This window comes from Triturus cristatus, chromosome 5_2 (genome assembly GCF_964204655.1).
Source record: "Triturus cristatus chromosome 5_2, aTriCri1.1, whole genome shotgun sequence".
In the NCBI taxonomy this organism is placed as follows: Eukaryota; Metazoa; Chordata; class Amphibia; order Caudata; family Salamandridae; genus Triturus; species Triturus cristatus.
Window position 1 is genome coordinate 1096318362 of NC_140588.1, and position 27645 is coordinate 1096346006.

The 27645-nt window shown below is 43.2% G+C and overlaps 1 protein-coding gene across 4 annotated transcripts in view; it reads left to right on the top strand.

Moving 5' to 3' along the window:
* The window catches only part of LOC146829753 (class I histocompatibility antigen, Gogo-C*0203 alpha chain-like), a 439978-nt gene that overhangs the window by 177801 nt on the left and 234532 nt on the right, over window positions 1-27645 (top strand). For all 4 annotated transcript variants that reach the window (XM_085608479.1, XM_085608480.1, XM_085608481.1 and 1 more), the window contains exon 5: window positions 9215-9328. In XM_085608479.1, coding sequence (XP_085464605.1) covers window positions 9215-9328 — 114 coding nt within the window. The remainder of the gene's footprint in view (window positions 1-9214; window positions 9329-27645) is intronic.

Consider the following 27645-nt stretch of genomic DNA (forward strand, 5'->3'; position numbering starts at 1 on the left):
GAGGGCCGTAACGCCTGCTGCGTCTCGCGTCGCTCCCTCGACGACACCTAAGCCTCACGTATCGAAGACTTCGACGGTGATCTCTGCACCTCGACTCGAAGAACCGCCGGCGCCGAAAAAATCCACGGCCGCCTCTACGAACCTGGCCGGTGCCAAAGCCTCAAAGGCGCCCCAAATACGACCTGGTGCGACGCAAGGCAGCAAAACCACGGCTGTCCTCCAGGACACGTCGGGTTCCGATTCGATCGGAGCTCCAGCAGCCTCTTCGGCGCCGGCCAACATTACCTTCGGCTTGCCTCCGTCGACAATCCCAAAAATGTTCCAACTCAGGACACGGGTCACCCAGACTACGGTCACACCTGCTGAGACGTCTCCGGCACGCGTCATCGACGCCAACACTGGCAGGATGATTCTCCACGACCGAAGGATAACTTCGGAGCCGCCACTGGACCCTTTCAGGATCCCACTAAAAAGGAAGTTGCCTGTAGAATCAGAACCTCTCCTTTATGAACCCTTCCATTCATCCTACCAGGCTCCACACCGGTTCTCCCCCACACGCTCCGACACGGACGCATTGGAGGACTACATGGATGAACAAGTCCCCTACCACGTAGACACAGACCCTGATGACCAGCAGGACCCTGATCAAACTTGGGGCGACCCTGCAGACCCCAGTGCACCTCTCGATGCACAGGACCAACAACTTTATGGGGCGAAAACATCTCCTACGGAGGATACTGCGGCGTTCAACGCTCTTATTGAACGTGCTGCAAATAACCATGGGGTACAGCTTCACTCTGATACCATCGAAGATGACTTTCTAATGGACACCTTTGCATCCTCAGAAAGACATGTGAAAACTCTGCCAATGTTGAAGGGGGTCCTCAAACCAGCTAAGGACATTTTCAAGGAACCCACCAGGGCACGAGTGATAAACCCCAGGATTGATAAGAAATACAGATCAGCGCCTGGGGATCCTACTTACATCAGAGGCCAATTACCACTAGACTCCATCGTCGTAGCAAATGCACGCAAAAGGGCACACTCGCAAACAACAGGTGATGCTCCTCCCCCGGACAAAGAGTCCAAAGTGTTAGAGACCTCTGGCAAAAGAGTTGCCGCCCAAGCTGCCAACATATGGCGCATAGCCAACACTCAAGCGCTCCTTGCTCGCTATGATAGAGCGCACTATGACACACTGGAGCAAATATTCCAACATCTCCCTGACCAGTTCAAAGAAGGCGCAGAAATGCTCATCAGAGAAGGACAGCTACTCACGAACGCTTCCATCAAATGTGCACTAGATGCTGCAGACACGGCTGCCAGAGCCATAAACACAAGCGTCATGCTGCGACGACATGCCTGGCTACGGATCTCAGGATTCAAGCCTGAGGTACAAAACAATATACTGAACCAGCCCGTCAACCCCGACTATTTATTCGGGCCAGAGGTTGACACCACCCTCGAAAAGATAAAGAAGGACACGGACACTGCAAAGTCCATGGGCGCCCTACAAACTCAGTCCTTTCGGAGCGGCTCCTTTCGTCGCCCCGGAAACAAGGGAGCAGGTAGAGGACAGGGGTCACAACAAACATATAACAAAGGCAATACACAGACCACCTACGATAAAAACACCCGAGGTGGATATCGTGGCTCCAGTACAAAGGGCAGAGGACGTGGCTACGGCAACACCAGGTCCTCCCCCAAGAATAAGCAGTGACGCCCTCTCCCTTCCTCCCGACCACATAACACCTGTCGGGGGAAGGCTACAAAGGTTCCTGTCCACGTGGAACTCCATCACCACGGACAGGTGGGTCAAAGATATTGTAAAATACGGTTACTGTCTGGAGTTAACCTCCACTCCACCCACAATACCACCAAGAAGCCGTCCTATGTCCTCAGAGCACTTAACGCTCTTACAGCAAGAGGTGCAAAGTATGCTTCTAAAAGGCGCTATAGAGGTCGTACCCATCCACGAGCAGGGTACGGGAGTGTACTCCCTCTACTTCTTAATTCCAAAAAAGGACGGGTCGCTCAGACCTATATTAGACCTGAGACCCCTGAACCAGTACATTCTTTCAGAGCACTTTCACATGCTCACTCTACAGCAAGTCCTTCCGCTTCTCAAGCAGGGAGACTTCCTAGCCACACTGGACCTCAAGGATGCGTACTTTCACATACCCATCCACCCCTCGCACAAAAAATACCTCAGGTTCACTGTTCAGGGGCAGCACTATCAGTTCAAAGTCCTTCCCTTCGGCGTGACAACAGCGCCCAGGGTTTTCACGAAGTGCCTAGCTACAGTGGCAGCACATCTACGGAGGCAGCATATACACGTCTACCCCTACCTAGACGACTGGCTCGTTCAAGCGAAGTCAGCCCAGCAATGTGCAAGCCACATGTCCCGCACTATTCACCTTCTTCACAGTCTGGGATTCTCACTAAATTATCCAAAGTCCCATCTCCAGCCCGCACACATACAACAGTACCTATGTGCGACTATAGACACTCTGGCGGCCACAGCTCAGCCAAATTTAGTGAGGATCAACAGCATACAATTGCTGATCTCCAAGTTCCAACCCAATCACTCACTTCCAGCGCGAGTGTTTATGCAGTTGATAGGCATGATGGCCTCCTGCATCTTCATAGTCCCGCACGCGAGATTACATATGCGCCCACTTCAGGAGTGCCTAGCACGTCAGTGGAATCAGGCTCAAGGACAGTTAAAGGACCTAGTGTTGGTGAGCGGTCGGGCATACAACTCTCTGCATTGGTGGAACCCACAAAACCTTTGCAAGGGCCGACCATTCCAAGAGCCTGTCCCACAGATAGTACTGACAGCGGACGCGTCTCTCCAGGGATGGGGAGCTCATGTACTCCACTACACAGTGCAGGGACTATGGACAACACAACAAAAGAAGTTGCACATCAACCTTCTGGAACTGATGGCAATCTTCCTAGCCATGAAGGCATTCAAAGTACATCTATGCAACAAGGTCGTGTTGATCCGGACGGACAACATGACCGCAATGTACTACATACAGAAACAGGGAGGAACACACTCTCCACAGTTGTCTCATCTGGCTCAGAGCATGTGGAAGTGGGCCATTCAGAGGAACATGTTCCTCATGGCGGAACACCTCCCTGGCAAGGACAACCAGATGGCGGATCTGCTCAGCAGACACAGCCACCAGATGCACGAGTGGGAGTTACACCCATCAGTACTCCAACCGTACTTCCAGCAGTGGGGTCATCCAGAGATAGACCTATTCGCGACAAGCGAAAACGCAAAATGCCAAAGCTTCGCCGCCAGGTTCCCACATCCGCAGTCGCAGGGCAATGCGATATGGATGAACTGGTCCGGCAAATTTGCGTACGCTTTTCCCCCAGCGCCATTGATACCGCTAGTGGCCCGCAAACTCCGACAACACTCCCTGACACTCGTCCTAGTTGCTCCCACGTGGGCACGCCAGCCGTGGTACACCACCTTCCTCGAACTTTCCGTGGTGCCGCATCAAAGGCTGCGGATCAAACCCGCGCACTTGACGCAGAACCATGGAGAGGTTCAGCACCCAGATCCGCAACAGCTGAACCTGGCGATCTGGCTCCTGAAGTCCTAGAGTTTGGCTATCTCAACCTGCCACCTGACTGTATGGACATCATCAAGGAGGCCAGAAGACCCACTACCAGAGCTTGCTATGCAGCCAAATGGAAAAGGTTCGTCATTTATTGCGGTAATAATGACATCAACCCGCTGGACGCATCCATCCAAAACATCATCTGTTACCTCTTACACCTATATCGATGCAATCTGGCGTACACCTCTATACGTGTCCATTTGACCGCAATCTCAGCCTATCTGCAAGCCAGGCAGCACCTCTCTCTATTCAGAGTGCCTGCCATCAAAGCATTCTTGGAAGGACTCAAACGAGTCATTCCACCAAGCCACCCACCGGCTCCAATGTGGAACCTCAACTTGGTCCTCACACGCTTGATGGGTCCACCCTTTGAACCTCTACACTCATGCGAGATTCAATTCCTTACCTGGAAAGTGGCCTTCCTTGTAGCGATCACTTCCCTAAGAAGAGTTAGTGAACTCCAGGCACTAACCGTTCAAGAGCCATTTATACAGGTTCACGCCAACAGGGTCGTACTACGTACCAACCCCAAATTCATGCCCAAAGTAATATCGCAGTTCCACATGAATCAGACTATTGAACTGCCAGTTTTCTTCCAAAACCCACAAACTGTTGCAGAAAGGGCACTACATACACTAGATGTACGGAGGGCCCTCATGTACTACATCGACAGGACTAAACCCTTCAGGAAGACAAAACAACTGTTCGTTGCCTTTGCCCCACACCACAAAGGTAACGCCATCTCCAAAGCAGGGATAGCCAGATGGATAGTTAAGTGTATTCAAATCTGTTATCAAAAGGCAAAACGCACATTAACTATTCCACCACGAGCCCACTCAACACGCAAGTTGGGGGCTTCCATGGCTTTTCTAGGAAATATTCCCCTGCATGATATATGCAGAGCAGCCACATGGTCCACTACACACACATTTACAAAACACTATTGCGTAGATGTGCAGTCAAAACAGCAGGCAGCTGTAGGACAGGCTGTTCTCAAAACACTTTTTCAGACCGCTGCAGCTGGCACGGGTAGCCGCCGCCAATAGAGGGCACTGCTATGTATTCTATGCACAGATATGAATTCAGCAGCCCACATGCCTCGAACTGAATATGCTACTTACCAGTATGCATCTGTTCTTGGCATGTAGGGCTGCTGACATTCATATCGCCCTCCCTCCTCCCCGGCGCCTGTAGCAGCTGCAGCTCTCAGAATTAATGCAAGCATGGTCATCATTTTCTGTATCTACTCCATCACTGCCACAATGGCGAAAAACAATCTGAGGATGGAGAGGATGCCCATGCGCACTGTAGTCCAGGGGAGGAGTCACCTATCCAAGGATACTTCGAAGACTCTTCCAGGACAACAACGTGCAAACATCCGGACCCAACACTAGGCGGCGATCTATGCACAGATATGAATGTCAGCAGCCCTACATGCCAAGAACAGATGCATACTGGTAAGTAGCATATTCAATACACATAACCTATCACAGGCAGGCCTAGGCACACTCACACCTGAGGACACCCTCGCAGGTGATAGTGTGCTTTACAAATACACATAACCTATCACAGGCAGGCCTAGGCGCACACTCACACCGGAGGACACCCTCGCAGGTGATAGTGTGCTTTACAAATACACATAACCTATCACAGACAGGCCTAGGCACACACACACTGGAGGACACCCTCACAGGGGATAGTGTGCTTTACAAATACACATAACCTATCACAGGCAGGCCTAGGCACACACACACCGGAGGACACCCTCGCAGGTGATAGTGTGCTTTACAAATACACATAACCTATCACAGGCAGGCCTAGGCACACACACCGGAGGACACCCTCGCAGGTGATAGTGTGCTTTACAAATACACATAACCTATCACAGGCAGGCCTAGGCACGCACACCGGAGGACACCCTCGCAGGTGATAGTGTGCTTTACAAATACACATAACCTATCACAGGCAGGCTTAGGCACACACACCGGAGGACACCCTCGCAGGTGATAGTGTGCTTTACAAATACACATAACCTATCACAGGCAGGCCTAGGCGCACACACACACCTGTGGACACCCTCGCAGGTGATAGTGTGCTTTACAAATACACATAACCTATCACAGGCAGACCTAGGCGCACACACACCGGAGGACACCCTCGCAGGTGATAGTGTGCTTTACAAATACACATAACCTATCACAGGCAGGCCTAGGCACACACACACCGGAGGACACCCTCGCAGGTGATAGTGTGCTTTACAAATACACATAACCTATCACAGGCAGGCCTAGGCACACACACCGGAGGACACCCTCGCAGGTGATAGTGTGCTTTACAAATACACATAACCTATCACAGGCAGGCCTAGGCACACACACCGGAGGACACCCTCGCAGGTGATAGTGTGCTTTACAAATACACATAACCTATCAAAGGCAGGCCTAGGCACACACACACCTGAGGATACCCTCGCAGGTGATAGTGTGCTTTACAAATACACACTACCTATCACAGGCAGGCCTAGGCACACACACACCGGAGGACACCCTCGCAGGTGATAGTGTGCTTTACAAATACACATAACCTATCACAGGCAGGCCTAGGCGCACACACACCGGAGGACACCCTCGCAGGTGATAGTGTGCTTTACAAATACACATAACCTATCACAGGCAGGCCTAGGCACACACACACCTGTGGACACCCTCGCAGGTGATAGTGTGCTTTACAAATACACATAACCTATCACAGGCAGGCCTAGGCACACACACCGGAGGACACCCTCGCAGGTGATAGTGTGCTTTACAAATACACATAACCTATCACAGGCAGGCCTAGGCACACACACACCGGAGGACACCCTCGCAGGTGATAGTGTGCTTTACAAATACACATAACCTATCACAGGCAGGCCTAGGCACACACACCGGAGGACACCCTCGCAGGTGATAGTGTGCTTTACGAATACACATAACCTATCACAGGCAGGCCTAGGCACAAACACCGGAGGACACCCTCGCAGGTGATAGTGTGCTTTACAAATACACATAACCTATCACAGGCAGGCTTAGGCACACACACCGGAGGACACCCTCGCAGGTGATAGTGTGCTTTACAAATACACATAACCTATCACAGGCAGGCCTAGGCGCACACACACACCTGTGGACACCCTCGCAGGTGATAGTGTGCTTTACAAATACACATAACCTATCACAGGCAGACCTAGGCGCACACACACCGGAGGACACCCTCGCAGGTGATAGTGTGCTTTACAAATACACATAACCTATCACAGGCAGGCCTAGGCACACACACACCGGAGGACACCCTCGCAGGAGATAGTGTGCTTTACAAATACACATAACCTATCACAGGCAGGCCTAGGCACACACACCGGAGGACACCCTCGCAGGTGATAGTGTGCTTTACAAATACACATAACCTATCACAGGCAGGCCTAGGCGCACACACCGGAGGACACCCTCGCAGGTGATAGTGTGCTTTACAAATACACATAACCTATCACAGGCAGGCCTAGGCACACACACACCTGTGGACACCCTCGCAGGTGATAGTGTGCTTTACAAATACACATAACCTATCACAGGCAGGCCTAGGCACACACACCGGAGGACACCCTCGCAGGTGATAGTGTGCTTTACAAATACACATAACCTATCACAGGCAGGCCTAGGCACACACACCGGAGGACACCCTCGCAGGTGATAGTGTGCTTTACAAATACACATAACCTATCACAGGCAGGCCTAGGCGCACACACACACCTGTGGACACCCTCGCAGGTGATAGTGTGCTTTACAAATACACATAACCTATCACAGGCAGGCCTAGGCGCACACACACCGGAGGACACCCTCGCAGGTGATAGTGTGCTTTACAAATACACATAACCTATCACAGGCAGGCCTAGGCGCACACACACCGGAGGACACCCTCGCAGGTGATAGTGTGCTTTACAAATACACATAACCTATCACAGGCAGGCCTAGGCGCACACTCACACCTGTGGACACCCTCGCAGGTGATAGTGTGCTTTACAAATACACATAACCTATCATGCCGAAGACCGGCACGCGGTGATCTGGATTTTCTTATGCAGCATCCTACTCCTGAGGGTTTGGTGGTCCAGACTCCCTCCAGCAAAGTAAATCCTAACTCGTTCCCCACAACTCCAGACAGGGAGTTAAAAAGGACTCAGGCATTCGGGAAGTGAATCTTCTCATCGACCAGCTTAGCATTGACGTCGATCAATGCGGTATATGCTTGTTAGGCCCAGATGAGTTTCGCGCCTTTTTGGCTCAAACAATTCAGGACGGCCAGGATGTCACCAAGTGTGTATCTAGGGCTGGCCTTGGCATTGCTGATTGTTTTCAACCAGGGGAGGGCAGAAAAGTGATGCTTCGCCAGTGGCGCTGATTTTCTCAGGGATTAGCAAAATGATTGTTCTTATGATAAGGACTCGTATAGATGGCATATGGCGCCATTCCGCTTAATGTAGCAGGTCCCACTGGGGATACGTTCACTTTACGCTTGCATTATTATGAGATATCTCTATCCAGAAAAGCGTCACTAAAAGAGAGTACTCTCTTTTTTACGTATATTTGTTCACTAGATGGCAGGAGTATGCAGAGCAAGTGAATCTACAGCGCTACCCACTCCGAACAGATGCGTACCGGCTAACCCTTTCCCTTCCTTTTGTGGCTTGTCACTCTCCACATTCACACCTCAACTCCTTCCCCTCCCCCATCTCCCTGGTGAAAAGAATCAAAAGATAACAGTTTTACTGAGCCAGGAATATCTGGACCCAACCACTAGATAACAGAATGATGCGAATATAGGAGACTTCCACACTGCAAAATAGTTTCAGGGAAGTTGCGAGTGTGGCCTTATTGCTGTTGTCTGGAGGTTGACCGCTACAGTTGTCGCCAGGGCTCTCGCCGTCGGTCCTTTCTAGGCCCCCGAGCAGACGATAAAGGCAGGCACCCTTTTCCCAGTCATCGTTACCTGGGTGCCCTGTATCAGCCATTAATGATGGAGCCAGTCAGAAGGAGGGGGTGGGGGCTTAGGTGCGAGAGTGTAAACAGTGGTGAGTGCAGTGAGTAAACCGCTGCCAGTGGGGGTTTAACAGTGTTCTGAGGAAAGCTACAAAGTGCGGAGTATATCATGGGGTGTGGGGTGATAGTGCTGTGTGGCCTCTCTCCGGGCACTGCTGTGTATAATGTGGGCTCTGCTGATAGTAGCACCCTGAGAGGAAGCTTATAGTGTGGAGTAAACCATGGGCTGTGGTGAGACGCTAGTGCCACTTCGAAGACTACAAAGGAGAGGGTATACTGTGGACTGTAGTGTGATAGGAGTGCAGTGCAGAGGGTTACATAGCACTGAGTATACCTGGAACACATCTGTGTCCCCAGGCTAAGCTATAGCTTTCTGTCTGGCTCTTTACTCACAGAGATCTTCATACCTGGCAGTTCTTATTGGTACCGCATTTTAAATCTCATCTTTAAAGTGATTTCTGCCCTGTAACTCTGCTCCTTCCTGTCTCTGTCCCACAGAAGAGAAATCTCCTCCAATGGGGGTAATTATCGGAGGCGTCATTGGAGCTGTTGTGGTTGCTGCAGTGCTTGCTGTTGTCGCTTGGGTTGTCTACTCGAGGATGAAAAAGCCAGGTAAGTGGATTCAGTTTGATACTGTGAGTGGAATGTACCAATACTTCTTGATTCATATGCAGAGATGCAGGTGAATACCATCTGCCACTAGGAGTAGGGGTGGGGACACATCCATGCTTGGAGACCTGCCTCCTTTACTCTGAGCTGTGTGGAGCAGTATTTCCATCTGCCACTTGGAGTAAGGGTGGGGACACATCCATGCTTGGAGACCTGCCTCCTTTACTCTGATGTGAGTGGAGCAGTACTTCCATCTGCCACTAGGAGTAGGGGTGGGGACACATCCATTCTTGGAGACCAGCCTCCTTTACACAGGGTCACCGAATGCACTATTTCACTAATCAGTCTTCAGCCCCAGATGCATAAACAAATCTCAAAACTGCCCACAATTGTAGCAGTCTTGTGTTTTACCAATCTAAATGACTCGTCTATGGCCAATGAAAATCGTCCATCATGTTTCAGACATTCTGGTTGGCTACTGAGCTGAAACACCCTGTGCCTTTCTGGACCAGGTTCCAGTAAGATGTTTTCTATTGTGTGTATTGTAATTGTATTTATATATATCGCTTACTACCCCTGATGAGGCGTCATAGTGTTTTTTTCGGCAAGTAGCACACTACTTCGGAACCCATAAAGGATGATTAGTGGTGAATTAGTATAGTGAAAATATGAACGTAATTTGAGTGGTGCATATGTTAGTCAGTTATTTGGATTGAGAAGGTTAGCGAAAGGGTAGACGAGGTAAAAAGGTTTGCATTTGTATGGTGCTTGCTACCCCTGAAGAGGAGTTGAAGCGCTTTTTTGGGCAGTAGCACATTACTCTGGAACCCATAAAGGATTAGTGGTGAATTAGTATAGTGAAATATGAAATTAATTTGAGTGGTGGACATGTTAGTCTGTTATTTGGATTGAAAATGATAGTGGCGGAATAAAAGGGAAGGATTTAGATTTTTTTTTGGAGCTCATAGCAGTAGGAGGAGATTTGGGATGAGTAAAAGGGAGGTGGAGTGAGAATGAGTAAAAGGGACTTGGCAGGGGGAGACTCAGGGAATGTTTAGAAAGGCTTATTTTGGGGGGTTGGAATAGTAGAAAGAGATATGAGATGCTGCAAGGAGGGGGTGGAGTAGGGAAGAGTCTCAGAAGGGTTATTTTGGGGATCATAGTAGTGGTATGGGGTTTGGGATGAATGAGAGTATGGAGGTATTATATATATTGATAGAGGTATAGGTTGAGAAATATGCTAGTGCATTGGAAAGAGTAGTAGAATGAGGTTTGAGATGAGTCCGAGAGTTGAGCTAGAGGATATTTTGAGAGCGGTATAGGGTGAAAAAATAGGGTAGTGCAAAGGATATGCTGAATTAGAAGAAAAGTAATAAATAAGTAAAAGTAATAAATATATCGATCCATAAGTGCATGGAAGGTATATAGATGCTTAAGGGAAAGTAGTATAGGTAGATTAAAAGATGCATTAAATAAGCTCTGCCTTTCGAGTGTTGCTGTACTTTAAAATAGTTTTATATATATATATATTCAGTGAAAAAACCATAGGTTTCACACACGTTATAGTTAGGAATTAGCATTTAAAAAACCTTAGAAATTCAGTGAAAAAACCATAGGTTTCACACATGTTATAGTTAGCTGGACATTTTACTCGTAAAAAACCAATGAAATTGCCCCGTTATAGTTAGTTCAGCTAACTATAACTCGCGCGCCCGCAATGCACTGCTGATGACGTCACATATTACATCACTCATGACATGGTCAGTGACATCACTCATGACATCACTGATGACATCTCAAATGACATCACTGATGACATCACTGATGACATCATCCAGTGAATGTGGGTTTTTCTGAAAATTAAATATGTTTTATATATGTATATCTCAAGGTCGATGGAAGAATAAATGGGTATATAAGTGTCTAAATGGATGATTTGTTTTTGAAAAATTGATTGTTTAACTGACTGATTAAGTGTATCATAGTGAATACATGTTTTAGTGAGTAATGTTTAAATATGTATATATCTGTATCAGTCTCTCACTTTGTGTATAAGTGGCTGCATGGGTTGGTGAGTAGCTACATGGGTGTCTATATAGGTTATTAGTTGGTTTTTTGAGTATCAGTCTGAGTGTCTGCATGGTTCGGTGGGGGGTATTACGTAGTGCATAGGTGCATGAATGAGTGACTCACTGTTTGTATGTGTTGAACAGACCATGTGTGCAGGACTGCATGGGTGGATGAGTGTGTGTATGGGTGTGTTAGTGAGTGAATGACTGTCTCAATAGTGTCTTTATGAGTAACTACATATGTTTAAAACTAGTATATGTGACTATTGGTGTATATATGTGAGTATATGCAAGGGTGAGAGATTGGAAGAGTTCCTGTATGAATAAGTATGTGTTTCTATAAGTGATTGTTTAAAAGACTAAGTATGTGTAAGTTTCCGTAGAAGTAAGTATGGTGGTGTGTGTATAACTGTATATGCAAGTAAATGTATGTTTGATTCTTTATTAGCACGAGTGACTATGTGTGTGAGTAACTCTATGGATGAGTGGCATTGTGTAACAGGATGTATAGGTGTATGAGTACATATGATGAGTGAGTACATGTATGAGTGACTGTATTGGACTGTTGGTGAATGAGTGGATGTGTATGTGGATCTTAGAATTACTGAAGAGGTTGTTGTAACTGTTATTGGTATGTCCATTGTTTTTGAAAATTTTAGTCTCTATTTTTGAATGTGTGTGTCAAAGGTTATATTAGGGTGAGAGGAGGTCTGCCACTCTATCACAAGGATGATGTCATCAGTGATGTCATCAGTGATGTCATTTGAGATGTCATCAGTGATGTCATGAGTGATGTCACTGACCATGTCATGAGTGATGTAATATGTGACGTCATCAGCAGTGCATTGCGGGCGCGCGAGTTATAGTTAGCTGAACTAACTATAACGGGGCAATTTCATTGGTTTTTTACGAGTAAAATGTCCAGCTAACTATAACATGTGTGAAACCTATGGTTTTTTCACTGAATTTCTAAGGTTTTTTAAATGCTAATTCCTAACTATAACGTGTGTGAAACCTATGGTTTTTTCACTGAATTTCTAAGGTTTTTTAAATGCTAATTCCTAACTATAACGTGTGTGAAACCCATGGTTTTTTCAGTGAATTTGCAAGGTTTTTTAAATCCTAATTTTTTTTTTTTCTTCTATTTTTTCTAACATATTTTTAATTTAATTATCTTACCTTTTATAAAGACTATGATTAAATTTTTAAAATTCTTTAATATGTTTTTTTAAATATATTTTTTAAAATAAACATGTAAAATTTATTTGCAGTACTTTTTTTAAAAAAAAAAATATTTTTTTAGTACGCGTACCGTAAGCTCACGGTAAGCGTACGGTTTACGCAACGTCCGTAATCTATCTACGCTGCTTGCGTATAGTTACGCACTTTGCGTAGCCGCGCGTACTGCGCGTGGGACGCGTGCGCGCTTACGCCACACGCGCACGTTACGCGGAAGTGTCGGGTAATGACTGTTATGCGCATGCGCGCAAGCGCGTGTCTTTTTTACGCGCATGCGTACTTTTTGCCGTAAGCGCACCGTAAGCGCACCGTAAGCGTACGGTAGGTCATGTGATCATGAAACACAACTTTTGATTGGTTGAAACTACTTTCAGTTCTAGAACTCTCCTACACCACACCCATTCCCCTCATTTCTGCTTGTGATCCCTTGGGAGAAGGAGCTGGTTTGTCTTTGGGATACGATGGCAGAACAGCAGAGCTCTTCTGAGAGTGAGGCTAGCACTAGCAGCACTGTCTTGAGGCAGAGAGCGAGGAAACAAAAGCCCTCTTATGTATGGGATTATTTTACTTTTCCTGAAGGCCAGCAAAAGGTGAATGCACCCTTAGTTACTTGCAGGCTGTGTAAGCGTGTACTTTCTAGAGGTAATCCTGACAGGAAGTATTCCTTTGGGAATCACACCATGAAGAGACACCTCCAGGATGTACACAGAAGGACACATGGTCATCTTTTTCGAGGTAACTCTTCAGAAAGACGAGCCAGTACATCCACAGCAGCTCAGCCTGGACCATCATCTGCAGGGCTGACTCCTTCTTCTGCAGGTCAGGTGAGCCCTTCATCTGTGGGGGGAGAATCTCCTTTTGCTGGCCCTCTGGAAATGAACCCTCGATTTCGGAAGGTTGATATTCACTGCACATTTTGTAAAGATCTAATTTGCCATAGGGAGACCAGTGTTTCCCTAGTGAACAACAAAATAGATCAGCACATTTGTCGCTTTGAATAATTTTCCCATGCTTCCTTTCCTCTGTCCCTGCATGAACACAACGGTTCTTTTAAGAGCCAACCTTATCTTTCATCTTTTTTTTACATATGTTTTTAAAAACTTTTTTTTATTTTTTTTTACCGTACGCGTACGGTGCGCGTACTTTTTTTTTTTTTTAAAAACACTAAAAATCATTTATCACATTACATTGTCCTTGAGAGACTACAATTATTATTATTGACTTACCATACTCACTGAAAAAATATTTATTCATTTGTTTTTTTTAAAAATAGTTTTAAAAATGTTTGTAGTTTTCGAAAATTTTCTATATCTATCTGGAAAAAAAGAAAAAAGTATTAATATTTTTAAAACATTTTATAATACAGTACACATATTTACATTTTTTTCCCAAAAATATTTTTGCCTTATTTTTGCTGTTTTCAGAATATATTGCATTTCACTATAAATTGTGAAAGCAATTGCATTCATCATTTTACAGCGGGCAAAAAAAAATACCAATCACAAAGATTGTATTAAAAAAGCCCTGATTCTTTTTTTACTTAAACTTAACATTATAGAAATGCATAATATTGTAAAAAAATATCATCTAATACCAATACTTATTTCTTTAAAATACCGTCTGATATGTTTGTTTCAGAAGTATAATCACAATATTATGGGCCTCATGTAGGTAGCCAAATACCGGTCGGTAACGGCCGATTTTCGGTAAATATGCCGTTACCGACCGGTATACAGACAAGTGAGATGTAGGAGTCCAAAAACCACTGTTCGGTAAATATGAGGCGGTAAAAACCGATTCATAGTTACCGAATACATAAGTAACGAATCGGTAAATATGAAGTGGTAAATATGAAGTGGTAAAAATCAAAATGACATGTAGGAGCACTCGGTAATTAAGAAATCCAAGAAAATCGGTAAATAAGAGTCGGTAATTAACACGGATTGAAAGCAGGTGGTAACCAACAACAGTGCAGCTGAGCAATCCCAAAATGCAACAGCGTGGACACCCTGACTGCTATTGACGTCATTGCAAGGCGCCTACGTCTACAGACAGCAGGACTGAGGGTTTGTCGACGGAAGGAACGCATCCACAGACAGCGCATCACACTATTCCAGCTGACTGATGCAGAGATACATGAGAGGCACAGGCTACACCCCGAAACCATCATGGACTCAATCAGGGACCCGCACCCACTCCTGGACCAGCCAATAAGAAGGGCGCACGCCATACCCCCACATGTGCAGGTGCTCTGCAGCCCACATCTGCTGGCATCCGGCATTTCTCAGGTGGTGACAGCTGCGGTGGGTGGTGTATCCCAGAGTTGCCTGTCCCGTTCCTTCAGGAATTTCTACCACCATTATATTGGCAGCATGGATGGGACACACATCCCACTCTGTCCACCAGCTGACACAGAGCACATCTACAGGATCAGGAAGTCCACCCACTCCATCAATGTGCATACCGAATGGAATGATGTTGTGAATGGTCCCGTGGGTGGCAGAACCAAAAGGTGCGCGTATGCTAATTACAACGAGGTCTGCAAGTTGTCGCACAGTGAGGCGGCTTCCAGACTGAGAGCTATTGCCCAAGCAAACATGGTGAAGGCCTAAGCCGTTATAGATATTAGCTCTAGCACTCTCACTTCTAGGATTCATACATGAGACAATAGGCACATGCAAGTACACGGCGCATGCAATGTACAAGCCCCGATTTTGGCGTGCGTCCTACGAGGTATCCCAGTGCCTGTGATTACACCTTCTTTCACTGTGCTTGCAAACGGTATTCATTTAATTATGAGTAATGCAGTTTGCTGCGGGATGTGAGTGGTAATCCCGTACATAACTGTCTCGCATGCAGTTGTCTGCTGCTATACTGTTCTATTTCCACCCCCGCATGGGCGCCGGGATGTTTCCTTCTGGCCTTCGATTCCAACCTTGAAGGCAGAGTCCAACAAGTTGAGCTGAATAGAGCGCCATTGTCCCACAAAGAGGTGCCTTTGACTTCCTATCGTGAAATATTTGTCCTTCACGTTGCTACTTCGCGCACTGAGGAACAGGCGCCTCTGAATACTGACCTCCCCCTGCATTTCGGCTCTTTGATCCAAAGTATTATCAATGCCTCGTCCACGACCGGCCTGGCTCAATTTTTATGAACATGTGGGGCTCGGGTCTCGTGACCTCTTTCCAAACTATTTGTGGTGTAATTCCGGCATTAGTACATTCACTGTGCTCGAGCATCTTTGGAGGTGTTCCGCTGCTTCTGGCGCTGGTGGCAGGTGTGCTGCTTATACTTTTCATACTCCGGAATGGCTGCTCCTTCTGTGCCACACGAGCACCTGTCCCGTCTGCATCTTCTTCGTGAGAGGATGCTTGACTACTATGGTACTTTGCCATTGGCGACTTTAAGCCTGGCATATGGATTATCCTTCAGGTATTCCTACTTCACCTGCGTGCAACCTGTATTTCACTGCCTGGATTGTCCCTTTGAATGGCCTCTGGATTTGTGCTTGACCAACATGGTGTCTCCGGTGCCGGATTTCGATCGACTGATGCGGCCCTTAGTGGCTCACGAGTTGTCCTGTTCTGGTGTCCGGATCATGGCGTGTGGAGCGGCGCATGGTATCCTGGGTAATTGGGACATCTCAGCGGCAGCCTACGACTTCTTGTCCATGAGCTATTTGGAGGAACATTCCGGGTGCCCTCTGATTGTGCTGGAGGCTCCGTTGGTTGGAGAACACGTATGTTCCTTTTCTTTACTCAATTGGATGGCTGAGACTTTTAGTGGCCCTGACAACGATTGCTTGTTGGAAGCCGTGGCCACATATGCTGCCTATACATTCATGGATTAACTGGATTGTCGTCCATTGCGCCTGTGCTACTGGACAGCACCCTGGCGCAACATTTATTTCTATTATTTCTCGTGTTTCTCTTCCTGATGGTCTGCTTGAGTATTGTACTATACTTGCATTGTGTTTTTTGGAATTGTATGCTGCAATGAATTGGACTGTAGGACTTTGGCGCTGCATTGGTTACGCCCTGTTCTGCTCTGACGAAACTGAACTCTGCGCACTCTCTTTTCTTGCCTATTACATATTGCTTCGCTGCAGGGGGCGTGTAGTGAGTTCTCCCTGAATACGTACATGCATTGTTCAGTTGGCATTACCACGTTGAATGTTATGTAGCCATGTTTGTGTCTTTGCACGCGACACTGCGTTTACATGTTCTTTCTTGAATAAACTGCTGACTCGAGACTTCCTTCAGACGAGTGCATTCTGTTGTTCCCATCCCAAGCTCTGCGCAGCGACCTTGGTCTGTACATGCTGTGACACACAGTCTGGTATGTTACACAATGCATGTTTTCCACTATCGGTTGTTCGACCCACGATTTAGCCATGGCACACGCGCAGCTGCACATACCTGACAGTTGGTGCTTTTCATAGCTCAGTCATCATGTTAATTATTCAGACCGAAGACGAGCCTTCCTGCGAGGAGACTCCTGTTGCTCCTGTGATGTGATTTCACTAAGCTGATCTTTGTGGTATGGGGTCCCCAATTCGAGCCTGAGAGACCTTCTGTACTGACATGATTGTGATATTGGCTACTTAGTTAAGGGGAGGTGGTAGTATCCTCGGTATTTTCCGATTCGCTAAATTCCACCTCGGTATTTACCGATTCGGTGGATACCACCTCGGTATTCACCGAATCGGTGGATACCACCTCGGTATTTACCGAATCGGTGAATTCCGATTCGTATTTACCGACTGTTACCGAATCGGTAACTGTTACCGAATTTTTACCTACATATAACTTACCGGTTCTACTTTACCGATTCGGTACGGCTCGGTATTTATGAACCGGTAAAATTTATTTACCTACATGAGGCCCTATATCTCAAATAACTCCAAAATACATCTGATTTCATTTCCTTTAGACCAAATAGTAATTTTAAATTTTTTTTTGGAATAAATTTCCAACGGTAATCCAATAAAATTCTAAAGTTTAATTTGTCCAGATCTCACCGATTCTCTGTAACATTTTGGTTCACGAAAATTTTTTGAATAATTTATTAAGTCCACAATAGAATTGGTTACTTTTCCACATGGCCAAATAGTAATTTTTTAAATCATTTTTGAAAAAATTTCCAATGGCAGTCCAATAACATTCCAAAATTTAAAATGTGCAGAAGTTACCGATAATCTCTAAATTATTGGTTTTTCAAAGTTTCATTAAAAATTAAAAAAGTCCACATTACAATTGGTTATCTTTCCATTAGGCCAAATGATAATTTAAAAAATCTTTTTTTTACAAAATTGCAATGGTAATCCAGTAAAATGGTAAAAATGTTTTGTCCAGATCTTGCCAAGTCTCTCTAAAATTTAGGTTTCAGGAAGATTAGATAGGAATTTGCTAAATCAAAAGGCAAACGTTGTTTGAAAATCAATTGGGAATCATTACACAGTGTCCAGCCTTTTTCACATTTAAGATAAACTGTGTAATGTCCAGAAGTAACAGTAGGTCCATCATGGAAAATTATTGCAACAGTTACAAAAGTTTTTCCTGAAATTGATAATTGCTGTCCTGTAAACTTCTTTATTAAAGTATCCAATTTTGAACCATCAGCTCTACATCGTTGCATCATTAAAATTACATACTGTCCGTATTCCTTTAAAATTAATGTTGAAAACATGTCAGAATTACACTCACCACATTTCATGCTATGATTAGCATCTTTAACTAATTTTGCAAAAGTGACTGTTTTACTCTCTGGCAATGTCAAATAAATAAACCTTTCATTATCAACAATAGAGCCACATATATTATAACAATTATCACAACTATGTTCCCATTTATAAGAGAGACCAAAAAAAATGTCAATGGGAACTCCTTCTTCTTCCACTACCTGAAGAAAATACATCAAAAATTCATGTGCATCTTGCTGTTCATTTTGAGAAAACTGTGTTCGTCCTGAACATACATCTAAAAGTTTTCTAATGTCAGTAGCACTTTCTATTTGAGTTTTATCTTTACTCAGCTTTTGAAAAAGGAGACTCAGCTCTGAACAGAATCTTTTTCCCTGATTTACTATTATCTGCTCTTGCAAACTTTCCAGATAAAATGCAACATTCAGCACTACATTTGCGTAGCAGTTGACACCAGAGCTATTTTCAAAATGACATCCTACAACCTGTTCTTCATTTTCCTTTTTCTTTTTGCTTGAAATTACATCACTCCTCTTTTTTTTCCTCTTCTCTACATCTTCATTACAGATATTCTCATTTTTTCTTTTACGAGAAACTACACGTTTCTCCAACACAGGATACTGACCTAAATGAGGAGCATAGCTTCTTCTTAATCTATTATACTCCTTTACACAGTTTGTATCAGCACTAACTTTTGACTCATCAAAGTCTATCATGAATAAACCTGATAATGTTTTCACTCGTGACAAAGCAACATATGCCATACCTTCTTTGAACACAGTTGAACCAATGTTCACAAATGCACAATCTACAGTCAATCCTTGAGACTTGTGAATAGTTACAGCATATGCTAGAGAAAACGGAAACTGCTTCCTACGTACATATAAGTCTTTCACAAGCATAAAACGTACTGTACAACGACAAATATCTTTAACTTCATCTATCTGATCAAATTTTATTTTTAAACATTCAACTCCTTCTTTTTTCTGGTAATTAATAAAACCCACAACTCTTCCCATCGCTCCATTAACTAAACCTTTCTCAACATCCAAATTTCTCCTTAAAAACACTCTACAGTTCATGCAAACATATAGATTTTTTTCTAATCCAGCTGTTTTGGAGATGTTCTTCTCTAGTGAGTCCAATTTATTTTTCAGTTTGCCTGTTACTGTGACACTAATTCTTCCATCCTCAATTTTGTCCACTGCTTCCAATTTCCTGATCTCTTCCTTTTCCAATTTCAAAAGCTCCTCATTGAATATTGAGCATTCACGTAGAGTTGGCATTAAGCAGATGACACTTTTGTTTTCTGCAATGTTCTTGTATATCTTCTCTGCAACTATTTCTTCCTTTGGAAATAAATTATGTAGCAGCCGACTCTGTAATGTTTTTTTGCCAACTTCTGTCAGTAGTCCAATCCTGATATCTTTCAGAATACTTCCATATTCTTCATCGTTTTCTTGCCTCATATTAGTAGTAAGTTCCTTGTACTCAAAGAAGGACCAAATATTTGTATTTCCGATGCTTCCCAATGACTTCTTCGTGTCTGCATGTGTCACAGTATTAAACACTGGTTGTCCTTTAACTGGAGTAAGTTGCAAAAGATCTCCAAAAACTATGACGTGTTTTCCACCAAATAACATGTCATAGTCGGTCTTCAAAATTTGCTGCATTCTTAAATGCACAAAGGCAAGCATTAAGTTTGATACCATGCTCACCTCATCAATAATGAGAACTTGCATCTTCTTCAATACTCTTGAAACTTCCAAGGATGCTTCTCCAGTTAGCTTGTTGAATTGTATTTTGTTCTCATGCTCCACTGGTAACATTAGCAAACGATGTAAGGTGATTCCTTTTATGTTATATGCTGCTAACCCAGTTGGAGCAGTAACCACACAAGACAAAGTAGAATCCGTTTTTTGCTGTAGGTAGCTTCTGATGACTTTTATAAGGAAACTTTTTCCAGTTCCAGCTTGTCCGCTTACATACATCCTGATTGGATGAAATGATGTGCATGAGCACTCTTTTTTTACATGTAGAAATCCGTGATCAATTTTGTTTTTGATCTCTTCATAAATTTGTTGCTGCTCTTGATTCAGTTGTCTTTCCAAATTTTCTAAGTCTATAAATTCTTCTTGAGCTTGATTCATAGCCGTTTCCACTTCATTCATGGCTATTGATGCTTCATTTTCAATGATTGGTTGTCCTAGGGGATCTTGACTGTGTGTTCCTGAACTTTGGCTGTCCTGAGAACTGTCTCTAGCTATTTCTGCTGCAATTGTAGTTTCCTGTTCAATTTCTTCATTTAACATTTGCAGATAACTTGAGAATGTACTGCATTGTATGCTGTCTTTGCAAGCATTAAAAGAATCTTCATAGCTCTGGAATTCTCCCAGTAGTTCATCCTCTGTACGCCATGGTTTAAACAACTGTAAAAGAGCCAAGTAGTAAAATTCTTTCTTGTCAGTAGTGTCGCAACTCAGCTTCCGGTGATTTATCAAACTTCCTTTTGTTTGCTTCACCAAACATCCTTCTTCACCAACGACTTTATATTTTCCATTATTGATGTCTTCTGTGGCTTTCCTTGAATAAATGTAGTTCTGCAGCACTTCATAGAGACACATGTTCTCCAGATGTTGACTTCTCTTGGGATAATATGTGTCCAACATGTTTGTTTTCAAAATATCTGTACTTTCTGGGTCATTCTCGGCCAAATATTCAATTTCTCCTACAGATTTTAGTACCCGATTTCTCATTGCTGCAAGGCCTAAACTTGCCCAAATTATTCTTCTTGACTTCGAGTAGAGACTTGCAGAAGATAACCTATCTGAACATTCGTAGGATCCAATTTCTCGATGCGATAACATCTTCAAACTGAAACTGTACAGCTTCTTACTGACAGTCTTCTCGTGAGAAATCTCTTCCCACATTTCCTTCAATTCTGTTTTTTCTGATTTCGTAATGTAAGACGTTACATATCGTGCAACAGCAATGGAATTGTCAGCTACATACTGTATATCCATGTTAGCGTTCCACATGGATAAAATGACTGGGTTGTAGTCATTTATATTTTTTGATTCTTCTTTTCTTTTAAGGTTGTAGGTATTCTTAGGTGATTTTCTCGTGATAGTATGTCTCACAGCTGACATAAAACTGTTTACTCTTCCATTTGAAAGAACAGGTCTAGGAAATCCAAATCGACATTTAGTGTAGTATTTTTCTTTGCTCTTGTATTTCCGTCGACAGTATTTTCCACACCGATGACTTTGGAAACGTAAAACTTGCTCCTTTAACTTGTTCTCTTCTGTGCTTTTTGGTATAGCACATGTTGCATATTCTTGAATGTAAGATAACACTGCTTCATCAGCATCTGTTCCAAACTTTGGGGCATCCTTGATCCACAACAGCATATGAATATGAGGAGCACCTCTTGCCTGGTACTCTTTTCTCCAAAAGTAATCCACTACTTCTCCAAGGGGTGGATTTTTTTTTATTGCAGATGAAGGACATCATAGCCTCAAATCTATGATTGAAATATCTGCAAACATTAACCGGATCCAATGAGCACAGTTCTCCTGCTGTCTTGTATTCGATGTTTTTAATGTTTGAATTGGCCTCTCGTAGAAAATCCAGTAAATCATCCCAAGCGTACTCGGCACAGCTTAGGGTAAGGAACCATGTTGGTGTTCCTAAATTCCGTAACATGCATTTTAGTTCACCATGGCGTCGGTACCAATATTCATTTGTCCCACGCTGACAAGCCATCAGATTGATCAGTTGTGTTTCCAAATGATCATCTCGGTGCTGCACTTTCTCCATAAAATCCTTAGCAGACACATTTTGTAAATGTACTCCACTTTTTAAAATGTGATTTACTGCATAAGACAGTGCAGACAAGTCGCTTTCAAATAAAAGATGGAACAAATAAGGAATACTTTGTCGAAATCTGGGATCTTCAGCATATAGTCTTGTAGTCCGATACTCAGAAGCTGGAATCTGTTCTGGACGTTCATCGTATCGTCCTCCTTTTCCTTTAGGAAACAGCTGGGAAAACATCGAGCTTCCAAGCTCTCCTCCCATACACTCACAGGAGTTCCTTTTGCTTTCTTCATCTGAAAGAGATCAATATTGTCTCCCATAACTTCTTTCGAATGAAGAGGATGTATGCTAAAATGTTCATAAATTTCTTCTTCCTTTGACTTGTCCACTTTTTTAATGTGTCCAGTTGGTGTTTCTGTGTCTTCTTGAAAATCTTCTTCTTCTTCTTCTTCTTCTATATAAATTGATTCATACCATTTGTTATTTTTTTTCAAATACAAATTTGCTCTTTGTACTTTCCGCACATCTACCAGCTCCTGCCAAATCTTCTTATTCTTTGTAGGTACACCATTAACCAGAATAATTAATGGTTCAGTTTCCAAAGTATCCGCATCAATAGTTTCCATATTTTTTTTCAAATCCAAGGGCAAATACACCACTCTACCTTTTAAACCTCTCAGTAAATCTGAAGGAGGTAATTTACCAGTTTTGGGCTCCATACGTACTATGGTCTGGAACGGATGAACACATTGAATGAGTATAGACTCATATGTATTTAATTCAGAAAGTTCAGCAGGAATAGCATCCAATTCTAAATTATTATGTACAGCTCTGGTCGGCATTCTATTTTCCTCTAACTTGTTGTAACAGTATTTACAAATACGCTGATCTTCACCCAATTCAAAACAATTTTCTAGAAATATATATGTGGCAAAATCCTTCCACTTATAATTATCTTCATTTTCACTCTTTCTGTAGAGATCAACATTCCTAGTTTGTTTTCTATAATGAGTTCTGCGGCAACAAATACAAGTAACATTTGGTCTTTCATTAGAGACTATTGCAAATTTTGTTATGTGATCATTAAATGTCTTACTTACAGAAGGTTCTACATTCTCTTCCACTTCTTCCTCATTTACTGTGTCCTTCTCTGCACTGTTTTGTTCAGGACCAAAGTAACAAAACTGAATTTCATCAACAACCTTCTCTACATCTGATACCGTTCCTCGGAACAGAGCCCTATTCAATTCATTTAACTTTATTGCTGGACTTTTGGCAAAATACAACCATCTCACAAACTTTCTCATTTCAGTATGATGAACAGCCAGCATCCTAAAATGATGGAAAACACTATTGCACACTTTTCTAGATAGACAAGCCAGAGAATGACCCTGCAAACCAGTATTCTCTCTCACTCTGCATGGATCCAGACTTTGAAGCACCTTAATCTTCTGTTTTACACTTTTTTTACTATATTCTCTAAGAAACTCTCGAAATTTGTCAATAGATTCCTGACGCACAGTGCAAATACTACTACAATTCCAAGTGTACACTGGGGCTTTAGGACGTCTCCCCATTGCCTCATCTGCCATCACTTGTACCTCATCTCTTGGACCCATTATCTCCTTCTCCATTATGCAACCATTTTTCACTTCGTAAGCACGACCTCTGGTGTCAACTGCATGCAGCAAACTATTACTTTGAAAATAGCTCTCTTCATTAAAAAAAGGTTCACTACTTGAACTATGCATCCACTTTCCTAAAAACACTTTACAAAAGTTTGTTCTGTTCACTACTCTTTTCCTTTTGCTTTGTGATTTTAGTACATTAACCATTTTATCTAATGTACGCATCCTATTCAAAATTAATGTATGTATGTGAGTTCTTATATAGCGCTCGACTTACCCTTGGGCATCTCGGCGCTTGCATTGGGAACCCGTCCTGGTTTTTCCCTGTGAGATAACCCTTACTGGGCATCCCCAAGGTGAAAGCCAGGCATCCCGCCGCAGGGGGGCCGTTGTGGAGATTAAGCAAGCTTGTTGCCCAGAGCTGCATAGTGTGAACTCGTGCTTAGAGTGGGCACCGAAGCGAGAATTATCGAGTCCGTGGACAATTGGGCTCCAGACCCTGCCGCGTTGGGAATCGAACCCTGGTCCCGGGTCTGACCTCTGCTTCAGGGTATGCCTCCTCTAACCAGTGAGCTACACTTCTAATATGAATAGTTTCCTTTTTAATTCTAATGCCTTTGCTGCAATGGCTTCAATTTCTTTTTTTCTCTTGTAATATTTTGCCTTTTGCTTATATTTCTTCACATCCTTTATCAAATTGGACATAACTCTTCTCTGAAACATTTTTCTACGTATCTCTTTAAACGCTGTTTTTCTGTTTATGTAAATCTTTTCAGTTGCAGAAGGTATATTTGCATTAACTAAATTCTCAATTTTTTCCTGTTCTCTTCGTTTCGTAACATTCTTTCCAGTACAGACATTTTGTACATTTTTCTTTGTTTTGAATATATTTTTAAGAAATTGTTTTTTCTGCTTACCAGAAGATTTTTTCTTTTTCCCAACATGAGCATCTTCTACTAACTTTGGTCCTCCAGTTGTCTTCAAATATAGTTTTTTTTTTTAGCGTTTTTTGAACTCTGGATTTTGTAGGCAGCTTAAATTTTGTTCACTGCTCTTCAGCAATACCTGAAAAAAACTAAAAAAAAAATCCTTTATTGTTTTTAAATATATTACTACATTTCTTTTCACAATAGTCACAAAACGAAATTTCTTTGCCAATTTGAATGCACACAAACTGCTCTTTTTTTTGGGCAAGTGAAAATCACTTTTACAAACTGTCACATTATGAAACCACTTTTCAGATTTTTTAAAAAGCCCATGTCCAGACTGCTACACTCCAGCAAGGGCAACCAGCCTTAGTGATGCTGAATGTATTTGCATTACAGACTGAAACCTGAAAACCCCACTCGCTTGTAAATACTGTGCATGACTATACATGGCAAGCACATGGGTGTGTGCTAAGACTCTGCTTCTTCCCCCAAAAATTCGCTCCCCCTTTCCATCTAATGCAACTGTGAAATCACCAGAGCAATACGCAATAAATCTCTGCCTATAATTCCTCTCTGCACACAGAGTCATGTTTTCACATTAGTCCCAAAACGAAATTTCTTTGCCAATTTGAAAGCACACTTACTGCTCTTTTTTTTTTCGGGGCAAGTGAAAATCACTTTTACAGACTGACACATTATGAAACCACTTTTTTTGATTTATTTAAATGCACATGTCCAAACTGTTTTTTCAGACCACCACCATGTGTATTCTCGGTGACTGCCTACACTCCAGCAAGGGCAACCAGCCTTAGTGATGCTGAATGTATTTGCATAACAGACTGAAACCTGAAAACCCCACTCGCTTGTAAATACTGTGCATGACTATACATGGCAAGCACATGGGTGTGTGCTAAGACTCTGCTTCTTCCCCCAAAAATTCGCTCCCCCTTTCCACCTAATGCAACTGTGAAATCACCAGAGCAATACGCAATAAATCTCTGCCTATAATTCCTCTCTGCACACAGAGTCATGTTTTCACATTAGTCCCAAAACGAAATTTCTTTGCCAATTTGAAAGCACACTTACTGCTCTTTTTTTTTTCGGGGCAAGTGAAAATCACTTTTACAGACTGACACATTATGAAACCACTTTTTTTGATTTATTTAAATGCACATGTCCAAACTGTTTTTTCAGACCACCACCATGTGTATTCTCGGTGACTGCCTACACTCCAGCAAGGGCAACCAGCCTTAGTGATGCTGAATGTATTTGCATTACAGACTGAAACCTGAAAACCCCACTCGCTTGTAAATACTGTGCATGACTATACATGGCAAGCACATGGGTGTGTGCTAAGACTCTGCTTCTTCCCCCAAAAATTCGCTCCCCCTTTCCATCTAATGCAACTGTGAAATCACCAGAGCAATACGCAATAAATCTCTGCCTATAATTCCTCTCTGCACACAGAGTCATGTTTTCACATTAGTCCCAAAACGAAATTTCTTTGCCAATTTGAAAGCACACTTACTGCTCTTTTTTTTTTCGGGGCAAGTGAAAATCACTTTTACAGACTGACACATTATGAAACCACTTTTTTTGATTTATTTAAATGCACATGTCCAAACTGTTTTTTCAGACCACCACCATGTGTATTCTCGGTGACTGCCTACACTCCAGCAAGGGCAACCAGCCTTAGTGATGCTGAATGTATTTGCATTACAGACTGAAACCTGAAAACCCCACTCGCTTGTAAATACTGTGCATGACTATACATGGCAAGCACATGGGTGTGTGCTAAGACTCTGCTTCTTCCCCCAAAAATTCGCTCCCCCTTTCCATCTAATGCAACTGTGAAATCACCAGAGCAATACGCAATAAATCTCTGCCTATAATTCCTCTCTGCACACAGAGTCATTTTTTCACATTAGTCCCAAAACGAAATTTCTTTGCCAATTTGAAAGCACACTTACTGCTCTTTTTTTTTTCGGGGCAAGTGAAAATCACTTTTACAGACTGACACATTATGAAACCACCATGTGTAACTACAACAAAAACAATTTCCATTTCTATTATTCATTTCTTAAGTTACCACATACATCCCCTCTCAAACTGTAAACTCACCTTTAAAATTAGTTAGTTGTGAAAGAAATGTGACACTCAAACAGCAGATTATCAGAGCCAGGATCTCTGTTGTGTTCACCTCTCTCCTCTCAGCAGAACCAGATAATGGCAAACTTTCCCTCTATTTTTCCACACATATACTTGTAAGTTTCAAATCTCAGTGCTTCCCCCTTTTTTTCAAATGTAATCACACATTTCTATTGGTTGAAAACCAACCCTTTTCCAAAAGTACCCTTCCCCCAACTTGACTTCTGCCTAGTACCCTTCCCCCAACTTGACTTCTGCCTGCTACCATAGCAACAGCTCATGGAACACTGCTGTGTGCAGTTAGGTCAGAAGTTTGCCAAACAATGTTTCAATTCCACAGAGCAAGAGTGCTTGACTTTTCAAACCTAACAGCAAATCCATAGTACTGTTCTTTGGTAACACATTTTTTTGTACCAATACAAAACATGCTTCTATTAATTTACACATACAGCCTAGTTTTTATTCTAGAATGGTATGAAACAGCCAATCAGTTCTTTTTGTTTTGAAAAAAATATGTATGCCTCCATTTCCAAACTGTCTTTCATTTCATATTGCCATTCTACTGAAAGACACCTCCTGAGTGCATCCAGTTCTCCTTTGAAGATGTTCACAGTGTGGATTGTAGGGCACAGCTATGTCTTCTGGAGTGAAAAGTTTGCAGAGAAAACAGATATGGTGAGAGACCTTGCTTTGCCAAATGTAGACATTAAATGGATTGGTCAGAGAGGGTTAAAGTGGCACCAATTGATGCCATTGGTGAAATCCTTCATGCAAATCCAACACCCTG